Genomic DNA, 12,738 nt, shown 5'->3' with positions numbered 1-12,738 from the left:
GGAAGTGTCCCATCTTGTCTATAAACATGCTACCTCCTGTAGCAGTGATGGAAGTGAAAAGTCCAGAGTCGATTAGCCTGTTACATCAAAGTGCCTCAGAATGGTTTGTTTTAGCTGCTTCTTTATTAATTAAAACCAAATGTAATGGAAATGTTTCAGTTCCTATTCTGCTTTTAAACATTTGGAGTAGCGATAATGAGGCGTTTATTTAGGGCTGAGACGATTAATCAGATTCATCGTGTTGAATCGATTATTGAAATAATTGTCAACTAATTTAATAATCAATTAATCATTAACTGAAGGAGAGACACTCAAAATGGTATCCATTTGCTGACAGAACAACACACCCAAAGCAGTGATTATGACAAAACCTCACAAAAAATATAAAAATTTAACATTTAGAATAATAATTTAAAAAATTGTCTGCAAATTTGTTATTGCATTTATACTGCATTTATTATTCATAATTATGTTCCATTCATTATCTCATTTCTGATCCCTGTCTGGGTGTTGTTTTCTACTCTGAGGCCTCTCTCTCTCTCTCTTTCTGATTCCTCTTAAGCTCAGAGTCTAGCTGTAAGGTGGAACTTATCGATTAGATAACAGAAGGGAAAAAAAAAAAATCAAGAATCTTTCCTTCTACCACATTAGCAGCTTAAGTCCTGAAAGACTCCGCCAGCCAGAGTTTGAGTTTAGCTGCAGAGATGTTAGCATGAAGACAGCTAGCAAGCTGACGACAGCACAGCTGAGCTGGTGGGAGATTTCGAGGCGCACTTCATTAAACAGCATAACCAGCGAGACTGCAGAGAAGGAGAGACACAAATTAAACGAGCCTCCAGGTTCTGCAGCCCACTCACTTGTTTTATCAAACAAGATTTTTTTTTTCCTCCTTCGCTAGTAGAGAGAAAAAAAACCCGCCTCCCAATCTCTGGTTATTGATCTTGACACTATCCAATCAATCAGTCTGTCCTTAAAAACACCCACATGCTGCTGTACCAAGCAAGCAATTTGAATAATACACAAAACCATCTGGCAAGGAATAAGTTGATTTTGGTGCTTGAGATGCATCAAAAAACTAAAATAATTGTAGCTGTTTGTAGTTTCAGTTCAGCGTTGCTCTTCAGCACAAATCTGAGATACATGATGCTAATCTGCCATGTTTACGGTTTGAAGCAGACCAGACTGACAACTAATTTATTTGACATGTACATATAATAACAAATGGAAGTTTTAGTCGTTTTAAGAAATAACTGCATTAAATTTCTCCAATTTTGACACTAAAATTGACAGCAGTAAGTTTTTAAATGTTTTTTTCTTGATGTGTGTTTTTTTTTACCCAATTTTCCGTCAATATCAACAGAAGGAAATTTATCCACCCTCTTTTTGCAGAATTTTGTATCTTTATTTAAAAAACTAAAAACAGCAATAAAATGGGACTGTTTAGTAGGTATTCATTAAAAACAACCAGGTTTTTTTTATTCAAAAGTTAAATTGGGATGTGCTGTGGTGGCGCAGGGGTTAAGCACAACCCACATAAGGAGGCCTTAGTCCTCGACGCGGCCGTCGCAGGTTCGATTCCCGGCCTGGCGACCGTTGCCGCATGTCTTCCCCCTTCTCTCATTACCCACTTTCCTGTCAATTAACTATCAAATAAAGGCCACTAGAGCCAATAAAACCTGTAAAAAAAAAAAAAGTTAAATCGGTTTTAATTGGCTGGACTGAGGACAAAGGAGACTCTTTGCACGGTGTCCAATTAGCATGCAAAGTTTAGAAACCTGTTTAAAGATCGGATCAAAAAAATCTTAATTTATTTGAAAGAGCCTCTAAAATCCTAAAGCCCAACACTGTTTCTGTCTCACACCTAACAGTCATTGCACAGAGAACACTGAGATCTGTAACTAAGTGTTTGCTCGTCTAGATGTTGAACTGTTATGAATCTGATCTCTGGTTTATGGGCGTTAACAAGGCCAGACAGCTACACACACTGTATATAGCTGAAAACTGTTATATTGAAACAGTATTTTATAGAATTGTTCATCTCAGCCCAACCAGAATGGGAATGTTACAATGACTTGCTGTAGAAATACAATTAAACTTTAAAAAAAGCAGAAAATGGTTTGATTACTTTATCTAGCAGATGATGATGGAAATCGAGAATAACTGAGTGCTTCACTAAAAGCATTAAAACGCTTTCTGTTTGCAGTTTGTTGTTGAGGTCATCAAGCTGTCCGTCTGCATAGCCAGTTGCTTTCCACTGACTCCTTTTGACACATCCCAGGATGCAACAGTGCTCAGATGACGGAGTGAGTCTGTGGTTTTCTCTGGGATCAGAACGCCAGTGGATAATTCTGACTGATGGTGGATGACCAGAAACGAGAACGTACCATCAAAACAGAAAGAATTGTACAAGCTCCATTTATTTCACTTGAGAGACCCACACAGATTTCGGAGATTTAGTATCTGTCAATAATAATCCAATACAGAAAAACAGAGCCGGTATCAAATTAAAAGATTTCCTTTTTTTTTTAAATCACAAAGATAAATGTACTGAATTACAATTTTTTTGCTAACTCTGAATCAGCATAGCACAGTTAAATACACCAACAGCTTCATAATTTTGGTCAAACATGTTAAAACAACAACTTTCATTTGTTCCATTGGATGCAATTAGGATAACAGTCAGTGAAACTAATGAAAACGATTGGCTGACGTGTAAAATAAACTGCAACAAACCTTTCAAATGGTTCAGAAAGTGCAATTGGGAATTCTAAATATAATGTAAAATAAATAATAAAGCATGACTTCACCCAGAGGACAAAGCATAGAATTAGACTGAATAGATCTGCCCTTATGGATCAAACACATTGTCACCTAATTTTTCTCAATATCGTAACTGATACAGGTATTAATATCGGATCGTTCCATCTCTAGTATCTGGCGACCGCCTTCTAGCTGAAGAATGAAACTCGACTGGCTTATTGGAAATTCTGCAGAAAGAATCCAAATAGTTATAGATTCCCTAAAATCAGATTCTGTCTCTGATGCCGCCAGTGAACCGGCGCCATTATCCTGAGAGAAGAGGAACCGCGGCTCCATACAAACTGACCAGCTAACATGAATCTTCTATAAAGCCTTGTTGTTATTTTCATTTGTTTTTAACACACAAGGCTCTTTTCTTGGGGAAGAAGAGCCTTACGTGTGTGAGTCACTCATCTCCTCTGAGATAAAAGTGAACGTCTCAGCACAAACTGCACGATGCTGTTTTAGAGCTAACAGCTGATAGCTCCGTCTGTAGATTTACAGCTGATCAACCCTTTAAAGGAACTTCCTTCAGAAACATACCATATTTAAGAGGACAAAACTGCAGCATGGGCTCTAAGGGAGAACCCCAAACTGTTAGCAGCTGTTAGCATCATGACCATGCATTCTGTCTGCACTGATGAGGACAGAAACTGGGCATGTTGCTGATTAAAATAGAAAATTAATTAGCCTGATGTGACACGTCCAGTGATTTTTAAGGTAAAATGACAATATGAGCGTCTCCAAGGCAACAACATAAAAGGATGTGTTACAGGATTGCAAAGATTTGTCTTTTCTTATCTCAGCCTCTGACCTCCTTTAGAAATGGCTACTTAGCAAAACCCCCGCAGACAGCTCAGGAGGATAACCAGTCAACGCTGCAGCTGTTAGTCACAAATCTGACCTTCGTGACACAAGAAGCCATTGCTAAGGTTTGCCAAGTCATGTAGGCGTCTCATGTGGAAGGGGCTCTGGTCAAATGAGACCAAAATTATACTTTTCATCCAAAACATTATATGTACTCAAAAACAGACACAGCATATGACCCTGAACGCATCGTCCCACCATAAAACACGGTTGTTGCGACGTCATGATGTGGGCAGGCCTTCTTTTTTCAGCTGAGACATTGGGCAGAGTTGAAATGAAGGGCAAAAACTGGAAGAACAGAGCTAAGCTAATTGAGAATCGGCAGCAGGTCTAGAAAATTGATGATCAGATGGTTATATGTGGTAGAAAACTATCACTGCACATCTCCCTAAAAACGTCAGCCTGGTCATTGCCTTCGTACAGATTCTTGCTTGACTATCATGTCCCTTCAATGGAATTTCTCCCATTGAAGTGGATTTCTCCACTAGAATTTTAACAGGGCCACTCAGAGAACAGAAGAAGTTGTGAACGACGACAACGACAATTTTCTACACTGTTTTATATAGGGTTATGTTTTGGAAAATAACCCATGCTGCCCACACTTACAAATATCGCGTGGTTGATGTAGGAACGTTTAAGATATCTTATTGCTGCAGCTCCATTTATTGGCTAAATAATAAGTGGATCTGGAGTAAACCAGAACTTCAGCACCATCAGCCACGCCTCCAGCAAGCAATGGGTTCTCAACCAACCAGGTTCCAGACCTTCTGTAGGAAGGAAGAGGGAAAACCAGGAGCTGGTTTGGGTTTTTACCAGGCATTAAAATCAGAATTATGACTCTAACATGGTGTTGGCAGAATCCTTACAAGAAAACTTGTTCTGATTGATGGAAAGATCTGATTAAACATGATGTTATGTGAAAAACCCCCCCAAACAATTCCTATGGTGCTTTTTTAGTCTCTTTATTTAGACTCCATTTTTTTAAAGAATATTTTATAGGTTGTAAAACATGAAATTTGAGGTAGTTTGGTTTGTGATCAATGTTATAGAAGATCAGGGCAGAAAGAAAAGTAAAGTAACACAAAGGCAGGTTGATATGTCTAGTCAAACTCATTTTCATTCAAGATGCTGAATGTCCTCAAGAGGCCAGCTGTGGCTGAACGCATTGAAAAAAAAACAAAAAACTGATTTGACTGAAAACATGTAAGCAGACAGTTGTAATCTTGAAGTTTTATTTATTTCGCCAAAAATAAATAGTTATGGTGGACAGAATTTGGCTCACAAGCCTCAATGGTAGTAAGGTCTGGTTAGTTTATAGTAGTAAATATGAGTGGGTGATGTGGATTTAAAGTTTCATCATGGCATTTGGTGGTACCACAAAAAAGTGACCATAAGAACTATTTACTACTTTTTTTTAGGTAATTTTATGACCGAAATCATACCTACTGCTCTTTAAACATTGTTATTTGTAAAACACTTCTTTAGGGTACCAGACACATAAGAAAGTTAACTACACACAGTAACGGCATCTAATCATATTTTCAAATGTTTTCATATTTAAAGAGGTTCTCATTGAACAAACAGTGGAGAAAATAGTAAAACTAGTAATCCCTCCTGTACTGACAGTTTCAGTGGATTTTAAGACCCTCAATTACAATTTATCGTGACAACCTTAAGTCAAAATGCTTCTTAGAAACTGATCACGGTAAATTCTAAACGATATGATAAATGCTCTCTAGTAGTAAATATTCTACTAGGGTACATCCAGTACATTACATGTCAACACATGCGGACAAAAGTCAGGTTTTATCGGTCATGTCACTAAAGCTGCAGCATATCAAATCGATTTATTTGCTGGAATTAGAGGTAATTACACAATCCTTGCTTAAAGATCGCGCTATTCCGAGGCTTTTGAGGCAAAAAAAGAAGAAGAGAGAGTTAGGTTCGCCTTGTTAAATAAAAGCCACCCCGTTCACTGATGAGGGCGGCAAGGAGGGGCTTATAGTGAAAGTGATGGCAGGCCAGCGGGGCAGGTTTAACACCAGCTACCTTCAACACCCTGTTCCCCTGCGCGTCGACAGGTTGAACAAAACCAGTCAGATCAACATGCACCATCCAGCAGCCAGCCATGCACCGCTGTGTGCGGCTTTTTCAGCGCCACAGGGCTGCGGATCGGAGGCGACATTAACGCATTCTGAGCGAAATTGGACGCGCTGGGGGGGTTTTTTATTTTATTTTTCCACTAATTACAATAAAACAAAACCTAACAACAACAAAAAGAAAGAGCCTGCCCCAGCCTCCTTATTTGATGACCACTCGGAGGACTGGCTGCATGTCAGGCAGCCACGGCGGCTCAAGGGCAAAGCGAAGCCTCGGTTTTCTGTTCATCCTGGCAGCTGTTAGCAGGCTGAGACCATGCAGACCTGGCCCAAAATGTTCCCCACACATACAGAGAAAGAGAGGGGTGGGGGGGCTAAATCTGAAACACACTCCCCTGCTCTTCAGTCACGGTGACATTCAGGCGGAAACGAGGCTGCCGTGGGCTCCAGGTTAACGGGAAGATTAGGCTTAACCGACATCTTGTAGCAGTGGGTGAGCCGCATGTTGTTCCATGACAAACACTGGGCCGATTCTGTTTCTTACAGCGGGACAGTAATACATATAGCGCTCTTACCCGGGTCGCCATCTTCGCGGGTTGCGGTAGGTCTGGGGATGCGGCTCGGCTCAGTGGTTTATAGGACGGCGGGGGACGGCGGGGTGAACAGCTCGACGGCAGAAGGCTTTATAAGCTGCAGCGCATCGCGCTCTCATTGGTCGGTTTGAGGCGGAAGCGTGCCAAAGGGGGCGCGAGGGGCGGGATGAGTCTGGAGATATCACGCTAACCATCTCTACGTGATCGGTCCAGCAGCACACGGAGCAGCTCGGACGTCGAGCCAGCGCTGATGGACCACATATCGCTGAAAACCAACGGCGGATTCGGCTGCTGGGTTGGTTTTCCTGCTTCAGCACCTCGGACAGAGCCCTGCTGCTCACCGGTCACGTGGTCTGACGCTAAAGTCTGGAGAACGCCGCTGTCTTTCCAAACCCATTAACTCTAGATATAAACTCGGCAAAAAAAAAAAAAAAAAAAAAAAAAAAGGTAAAGAAACTTATATTTCTTTGATTATTTTATGGTGAGCTTTGTTTTATTATTATTTTATATTCACCATATTGAAGAAAAAGTAGAAACCCTCTATTCTGTTGACAGACAGGAGTCACGACGGAAGAATTGCCAGTTGATAATTCTCTTTAGTTGAACTCGGGTTACCAGGGCCGGTGTCCTGCAACTCTTAGATGTCTCCCTGGTCCAACACACCTGAATCCAATACCTGAATCACCTCCCAAGTGCTGTCAGGTCCTGCAAATGACCTCATTATTTGACTCAGGTGTGTTAAAGTAGAGATACATCTAAAAGTTGCAGGAGACCGGCCCTCGGGGACCAGGAGTGCCCACCCCTGGATTAGTCAGATTTTATTTTTTTCTCAGGAAGAACGTTTAACCTCTAACCTCCCGTCCCTTTCCACACACAACACCCCATGAGATTCCACAGACCGATTCTTGCTACTGCAGTGGTGTAAGGTTTAGTTAACTTACACCAAAATCTGCCTCAGTCAGCACGTAACTTTAATTTTCTTTGTTGTAACACAGCGGTTCCCAAAGTCGGTCCTGGAGGTCCGGCATCCTGCATGTTTTAGTTCTCTCCCTGGTTTAACGCACCTGGATCAAATGATGGCTTGTTAGAAGGCCTAAGAAGAACATTGACATGCTGAAAAGGTTGTTGCTACCACTAGGGAGAGAAATAAAACATGCAGGATGCCGGCCCTCCGGAACCGATTTTGGGCGTCCCTGTTGTAACAGATCATGAGCAAAACTATTATTTTATGCCATCAAAACAATGATCCCGTTTTGCAGTGTAATCAAGAATCCTTCTTTCATATGTCATTAAATGTTGCTGTGATGAATCGAACAGTAAAAAGACAGACTCCTTTTGCTCCGTTTTTTGTTACTCTAGTTTTTTGCGTTTCTTAGTTATTCTTTAGTGTTAGATTTATTTTTCTAGCTCCCCTGTTGTCTACTCTCTGTCTCTCCCTTCACACCTGCAACATGTTAGTCAATCAGCCCAGTCTATTGTTCCAGCTCACACTCCCAGTATTTAATTACTTCTCTCTCATTCCTCGTTGCTGGTTCTTCCTTGTGGTCAGTCCCATAATCTGCCACAGTGGCTGGAGCAGAGAGACATTTCTCAAAGTTGAATCTTACAAAAACATATCTGAGGTCTACCTTGACTCAGGAACACTCCAGTGGCCTTGCAGCCATTGATGTCAACCATACAGTAGCTGAGCAGATTTCCTGTGATGACATCATTATGGACTTTACATCAGTCTCCTATTGGCCAAGCATTACATACACAAATCTTGATTCTTTAAAACCATCGCTGATTTTGTGCAGCGGAATAATTAGTTAAATTTGTTTCATAAGTCTTTATTTTTTGTTAAGTCAAAAAATGTTTTTAAATTGACCTCTTTTTTTGAAAATATGTGAACTTCAATGTACTGCCCTGGATTTTTCTGTTGTATGTACAATTTGCCCTGCTAAGTTTTTGATTCACTTTGGGTCATTTGTTTGTTTTGTTGTGTTTCTTCTTTGTTACTATGCGGTGTGAACACATAATGTATCTGCTATGGTACCTTTTTTTATGGTGATCATATATGTTTATGTTAATAGCAACAATTATAAAAAAAAACTTTCTGTAGTATTGTACATGAGACCAGTAATGACAAAAGTTTCCTCCTTCAAACATCTCCTGTTGCCCTCTTGTGGCCAAACTTTGAAAATGTCTGTTTAAATAAAATAAGAACAAAAAAGAAAACACCTCTATAACCTAGAAATAAACAAAAACACAGTGCTTGGAAATATTTTTATATAAAGTCATTGTAACAGTTGATCAAATAATTCTTATTTCTCACATACATATTCATACATCCACATAGTAACATATTGCAGCATTAGCACTCTAGTAACACTAGTAGCCTTGACTTTTGTTCAACAAAGATTCTTCTTTACACACAAGTCACAAATGAAAAGGGAGTAAAACTGTACCAACTTCATCATATCAGACGCTTCCACAATAGTTTTTGTCTTGTACATGACGCAAGATAAAATATGGCACATTGCGACGAGTTGATCTTCGATGACAATTTGGGCGGGAATTGCCGAGTCACACTTTTCTCTCACAAAAACGTTCATTTATTTGATCATTCTGGCGCCTTAAGCTTGTCAGGTTTCTGTCCCCTAACAGATGGGAGCAGCTTGGTGCAAAAATGTGGATAAATGTTCACGAATCGTTTTTTTTTTTTCAAGGAAAACACATCAACACTCTTGTCTGACCAAAGTCATCGTCTGTCATTCACATCTAATATTTTGAATGCACTGCGATGGTCCATTTATCTCTGAAGTCAAAGCTTAATCTGGAAATGATGTCACCCTGAATTTAATTATATATTCCAGCTGACAGATGCAAAATGAGTAGAAACTGTTCCACTGAGTGAACAGGTTAACTTACACAAGTCTCCATTACATTTTATTGGTGAAAACACTGTAACATGTTCAATATGAGTATCAAGATTAGTGATTGATTTCATGACATACAAACCATCAGAAGTGCAAATAAATATGTTCGTATTAGAATTGTCACCATATTTTGAACATGTGGCAGCTACTGGTAACCTGTTCACATTGATTTTCCCAACATACAACATATTAGTTATGACTTCTGAGCGTAAACTGACTGCCCCGTATGGCTGGGTGCTTATTTATTCTCAGTGACAGGCCCTGTGGAAACTTCAGATTTCAACATGAACTATTTAGCTTCTAGCAAAAAAAAAAAAAAAATCTTTCCAGAGTGATTGTTCAGTCACAGGTTGGCAGCTGGAATTTGGCACAAAATGTTCATCAAGCTTTGGGTTTCTCAAAGTGAAGATATATAAATGGGATTTCATGAATTTGTAGTAAACAGGTAGGCTAGCTAAGCTACAGTCATGTTAGCATTTAGGATTTAATTCAAATGCCTGACAAATTAGTGTGTGGTGCCTCAACTGTTTGTTGAACATACTCTGTGTGTTGATACCGAACATTAGAGCGTTTAGGTGTGAACTACTGGAAAAACATAGCTCCCTTTGAGGAGGTTCATACTTTAGCCAAGCTGCTAGCATAATTTCACATTAAAATTCTGTCATATATCATTAAATGTAAAGCAGTTAGACAGTGCAAATTCATGTGTTATCATAAGACAGTTAATGTGCCAAGATTCACCAACACTACATTCCAAGAACAATATTGTTAAGATATTGACTTTTTGCCAAAGACCAATTTGGTGTAGCTAAAGTCTTCCAGCACAGTTTTACCTTGTTGCCTGTAAAATAGGCCTACATTAGGTCAATTAGAAATAAATTACCTGCCAGCAATGAAAAATTAGCTTCCCGGTGAACTGAAGGCGATAAGATATAGCTATTGCAAAATCACTGCAGGAGAACAGAAAGCTTGTACCGGTTTTGACAAACCTTTAAGACTTTAGCCATTTTTTCCAAGAATCAAAATCAAATAACAGCACATTCATTATCGCTCTTTGAAATGTCGGACCCGCAGAAATCACAGAAATCCAGAAAAACAAGGTATTTGTTTTCACTCTGACTTCTGTGGTTTCATTGGATGGCCTAGTGAAAATTAGCATCTCTACCTTGTGAGCACAACTCTTACCCTCCATTACCCTGCAGAAACAGATGCGTTACCTCCTGGAGTTTGGACCGCTAAAGAGAAAACAGTATGTGGAAAGTCAGGTTGGAAATGCCTTTAACAGAGATGCTACTGGTCTGATTAAGCCATCAGAAACTTCCAGGTAGAGTGACACATAAATGAGCTCTTTTGGCCTAATTTCATCCTTTGTCTGCATATTTGACTTGTGGGGTCTGCTGTAGTAACAGGGCTACATGATTTTCATCATTTTAGCTGCTGCAGCCCAGCTAAGTACCATATACTTCCAAACTGCAAGTAGAGTTTGACAAATATCTGCATCATGGAGACATCTCGTCTGGAATTTGCAAGTCATTCATAGTCATGTATCATGTTTAAAAAGTCATTTCTTTTTGCTTTTAGAACCGCCTACGAATGCCATTCTGATTTTGTTCGGCACTCTGAAACATCAAATAGCCTGTTATTATTCTTCAGAGATCATAAAATCCACATAGATGCATTGAATGCTCTAGTCATGTGATTCCAAAGTCGGCATACATTTAACAAAGGTAATCGTACAATTTCATTGTGTAACAAAATCACAAGCTTCCATGTTTTTGCAATCCACCAAAGAAAGTCCTTCTTCTCCGCTTTACATCTCTGATACAGAATGTATGAAAAAGTTTTTTTCTTTTTTTTTTTTTTTTTACAGTCTCTCTTGTTCAGGACTCAGATACTCTGAGTTGGCTCATTTTTCTTTTTTTGAGTTTTAATTTATTTGTTTGTTTTTAGTTTTATATGAAATAATGAGTCTTCATAATGATATGGCACAAGATCTCTGACCTTTATGAGAAGGCAGAGGTGTTTAATAACTGAAGAGAGTTTATTTGCTACAGTTTGACTTTATGACATAAAATGATCAAGGTAAAGCCTCTGGGATGATAATGTCAAACCCTCATCCTCTGTGGCTCTACTACTGTAACTTTACCTTGACGAGTTGGAATCGAAAGTACCCTTTCATGTGTCTCACAAATTAGATGAAAATTCTGTAGCAAGTTAGACGTTTGTGACCAAAAGCCTGTCCATACAAACCAGATATTTTGCAACAAATATTTTCAGCTCAGTTAAAAAAAATAGCAAAAGAAAAAAACAACTTTCCAAAGACGAGTTTTAAAAACCGTGAAATTTAAAATGTTTGTGGTGCATCCATATGAGCTGATAACACGGAAAATATTAAAAATGACGATGTATCCTCCCGTTTTGTGCACGTCCACACTGTGTTAGAATAGTTTTGGAAGAATATTTTGAATCTTTTCTTGATGGGAAGGCATCACAGAGGCTTCAGTCTGAAGCATCGGAGCCGATATTTTCACTGAAACCGTAAGATTCTGGTTGAAATCCAGCAGCTCGTTTACACGTCTCCAGTGATCAGAGTTTCTGACACTGGCACGTTTTGAAGCCAGGGATCAGAGTTAAACCTTTCTGAAGCCGCCGCCACAGAGGTGTGCAGTATTCCACAGGCGTGACAGCGCACATGTGCAGAACACATGACTGTAGGGTTTAATCAGATAATAACAAAACAGTGGTGGAAAGCATTGTACTGTGCGTGCTTCTTAACCTGATCACTTTAACACAACTTCGGAATTTGTATGTTACTTGATTCATCAGAGACCAGTTACTGTTTTCTAATTGAGCTGGAAGCTGGTGAGTTAAAAGCTAAGGGTCAACATGTTAAAACCCCCTTCGCCCTGGCATGACAATTACATCGGATTTAAGGTGTCTGGATGGTCTCATCTAAAAGTAGAACTTTTCCCCAATCAAATACTGACACTGGTGGAAGCATAGCCTTAGGACCCACCACTCGGAATCCCTCATTCCTTAACGCCTAAACAGAAACTTAAACCTATCCCTAACCCTAAAACATGGTTTCCATTGACCAGGCTTTAAGTAAAATAACTTTTTATTTCAAACATATTTCTGTACCAGTGGAGAATATGGAAAGACTTTTCCATATTCTATACTTTGCAGGAATGAACTAGAAAGGGTTTTGGAATGTGGGGACATTAGAGTGGTGCTGAGGCCCAGTTCAAGTCCAGCTTTTTGTCATAGATGACTACTGAGCACTCTGATGTCATGAACATCACTTTGAAGTAATACTGATTAATAACTGATCAAGTGGCAGATATGCTGCCACTTGATCAGTTATAGCCCCAAAATGAGTTGACAAGTTGGTGCTCATGTAAGGGCATTTCAGTTCTGAGATGCCATTTGCGTATACAGACAGGAAGCCATGAACAAGGCGTT

At 39.5% G+C, this 12,738-nt stretch overlaps 1 protein-coding gene across 1 annotated transcript in view; it reads right to left on the bottom strand.

Moving 5' to 3' along the window:
* The window catches only part of LOC122821348 (vesicle-fusing ATPase), a 32,750-nt gene extending 25,997 nt beyond the window's left edge, over positions 1-6,753 (bottom strand). The window contains exon 1 of the mRNA XM_044099173.1: positions 6,341-6,753. Within this exon, the coding sequence (XP_043955108.1) occupies positions 6,341-6,352 (12 nt within the window). The 5' untranslated portion in view covers positions 6,353-6,753. The remainder of the gene's footprint in view (positions 1-6,340) is intronic.
* Positions 6,754-12,738: the final 5,985 nt, after the last annotated feature.

This window comes from Gambusia affinis, linkage group LG19, assembly GCF_019740435.1.
Source record: "Gambusia affinis linkage group LG19, SWU_Gaff_1.0, whole genome shotgun sequence".
In the NCBI taxonomy this organism is placed as follows: domain Eukaryota; kingdom Metazoa; phylum Chordata; class Actinopteri; order Cyprinodontiformes; family Poeciliidae; genus Gambusia; species Gambusia affinis.
Note: the sequence above shows the minus strand (reverse complement) of the source record. Positions and strands in the feature narration are given on the sequence as shown.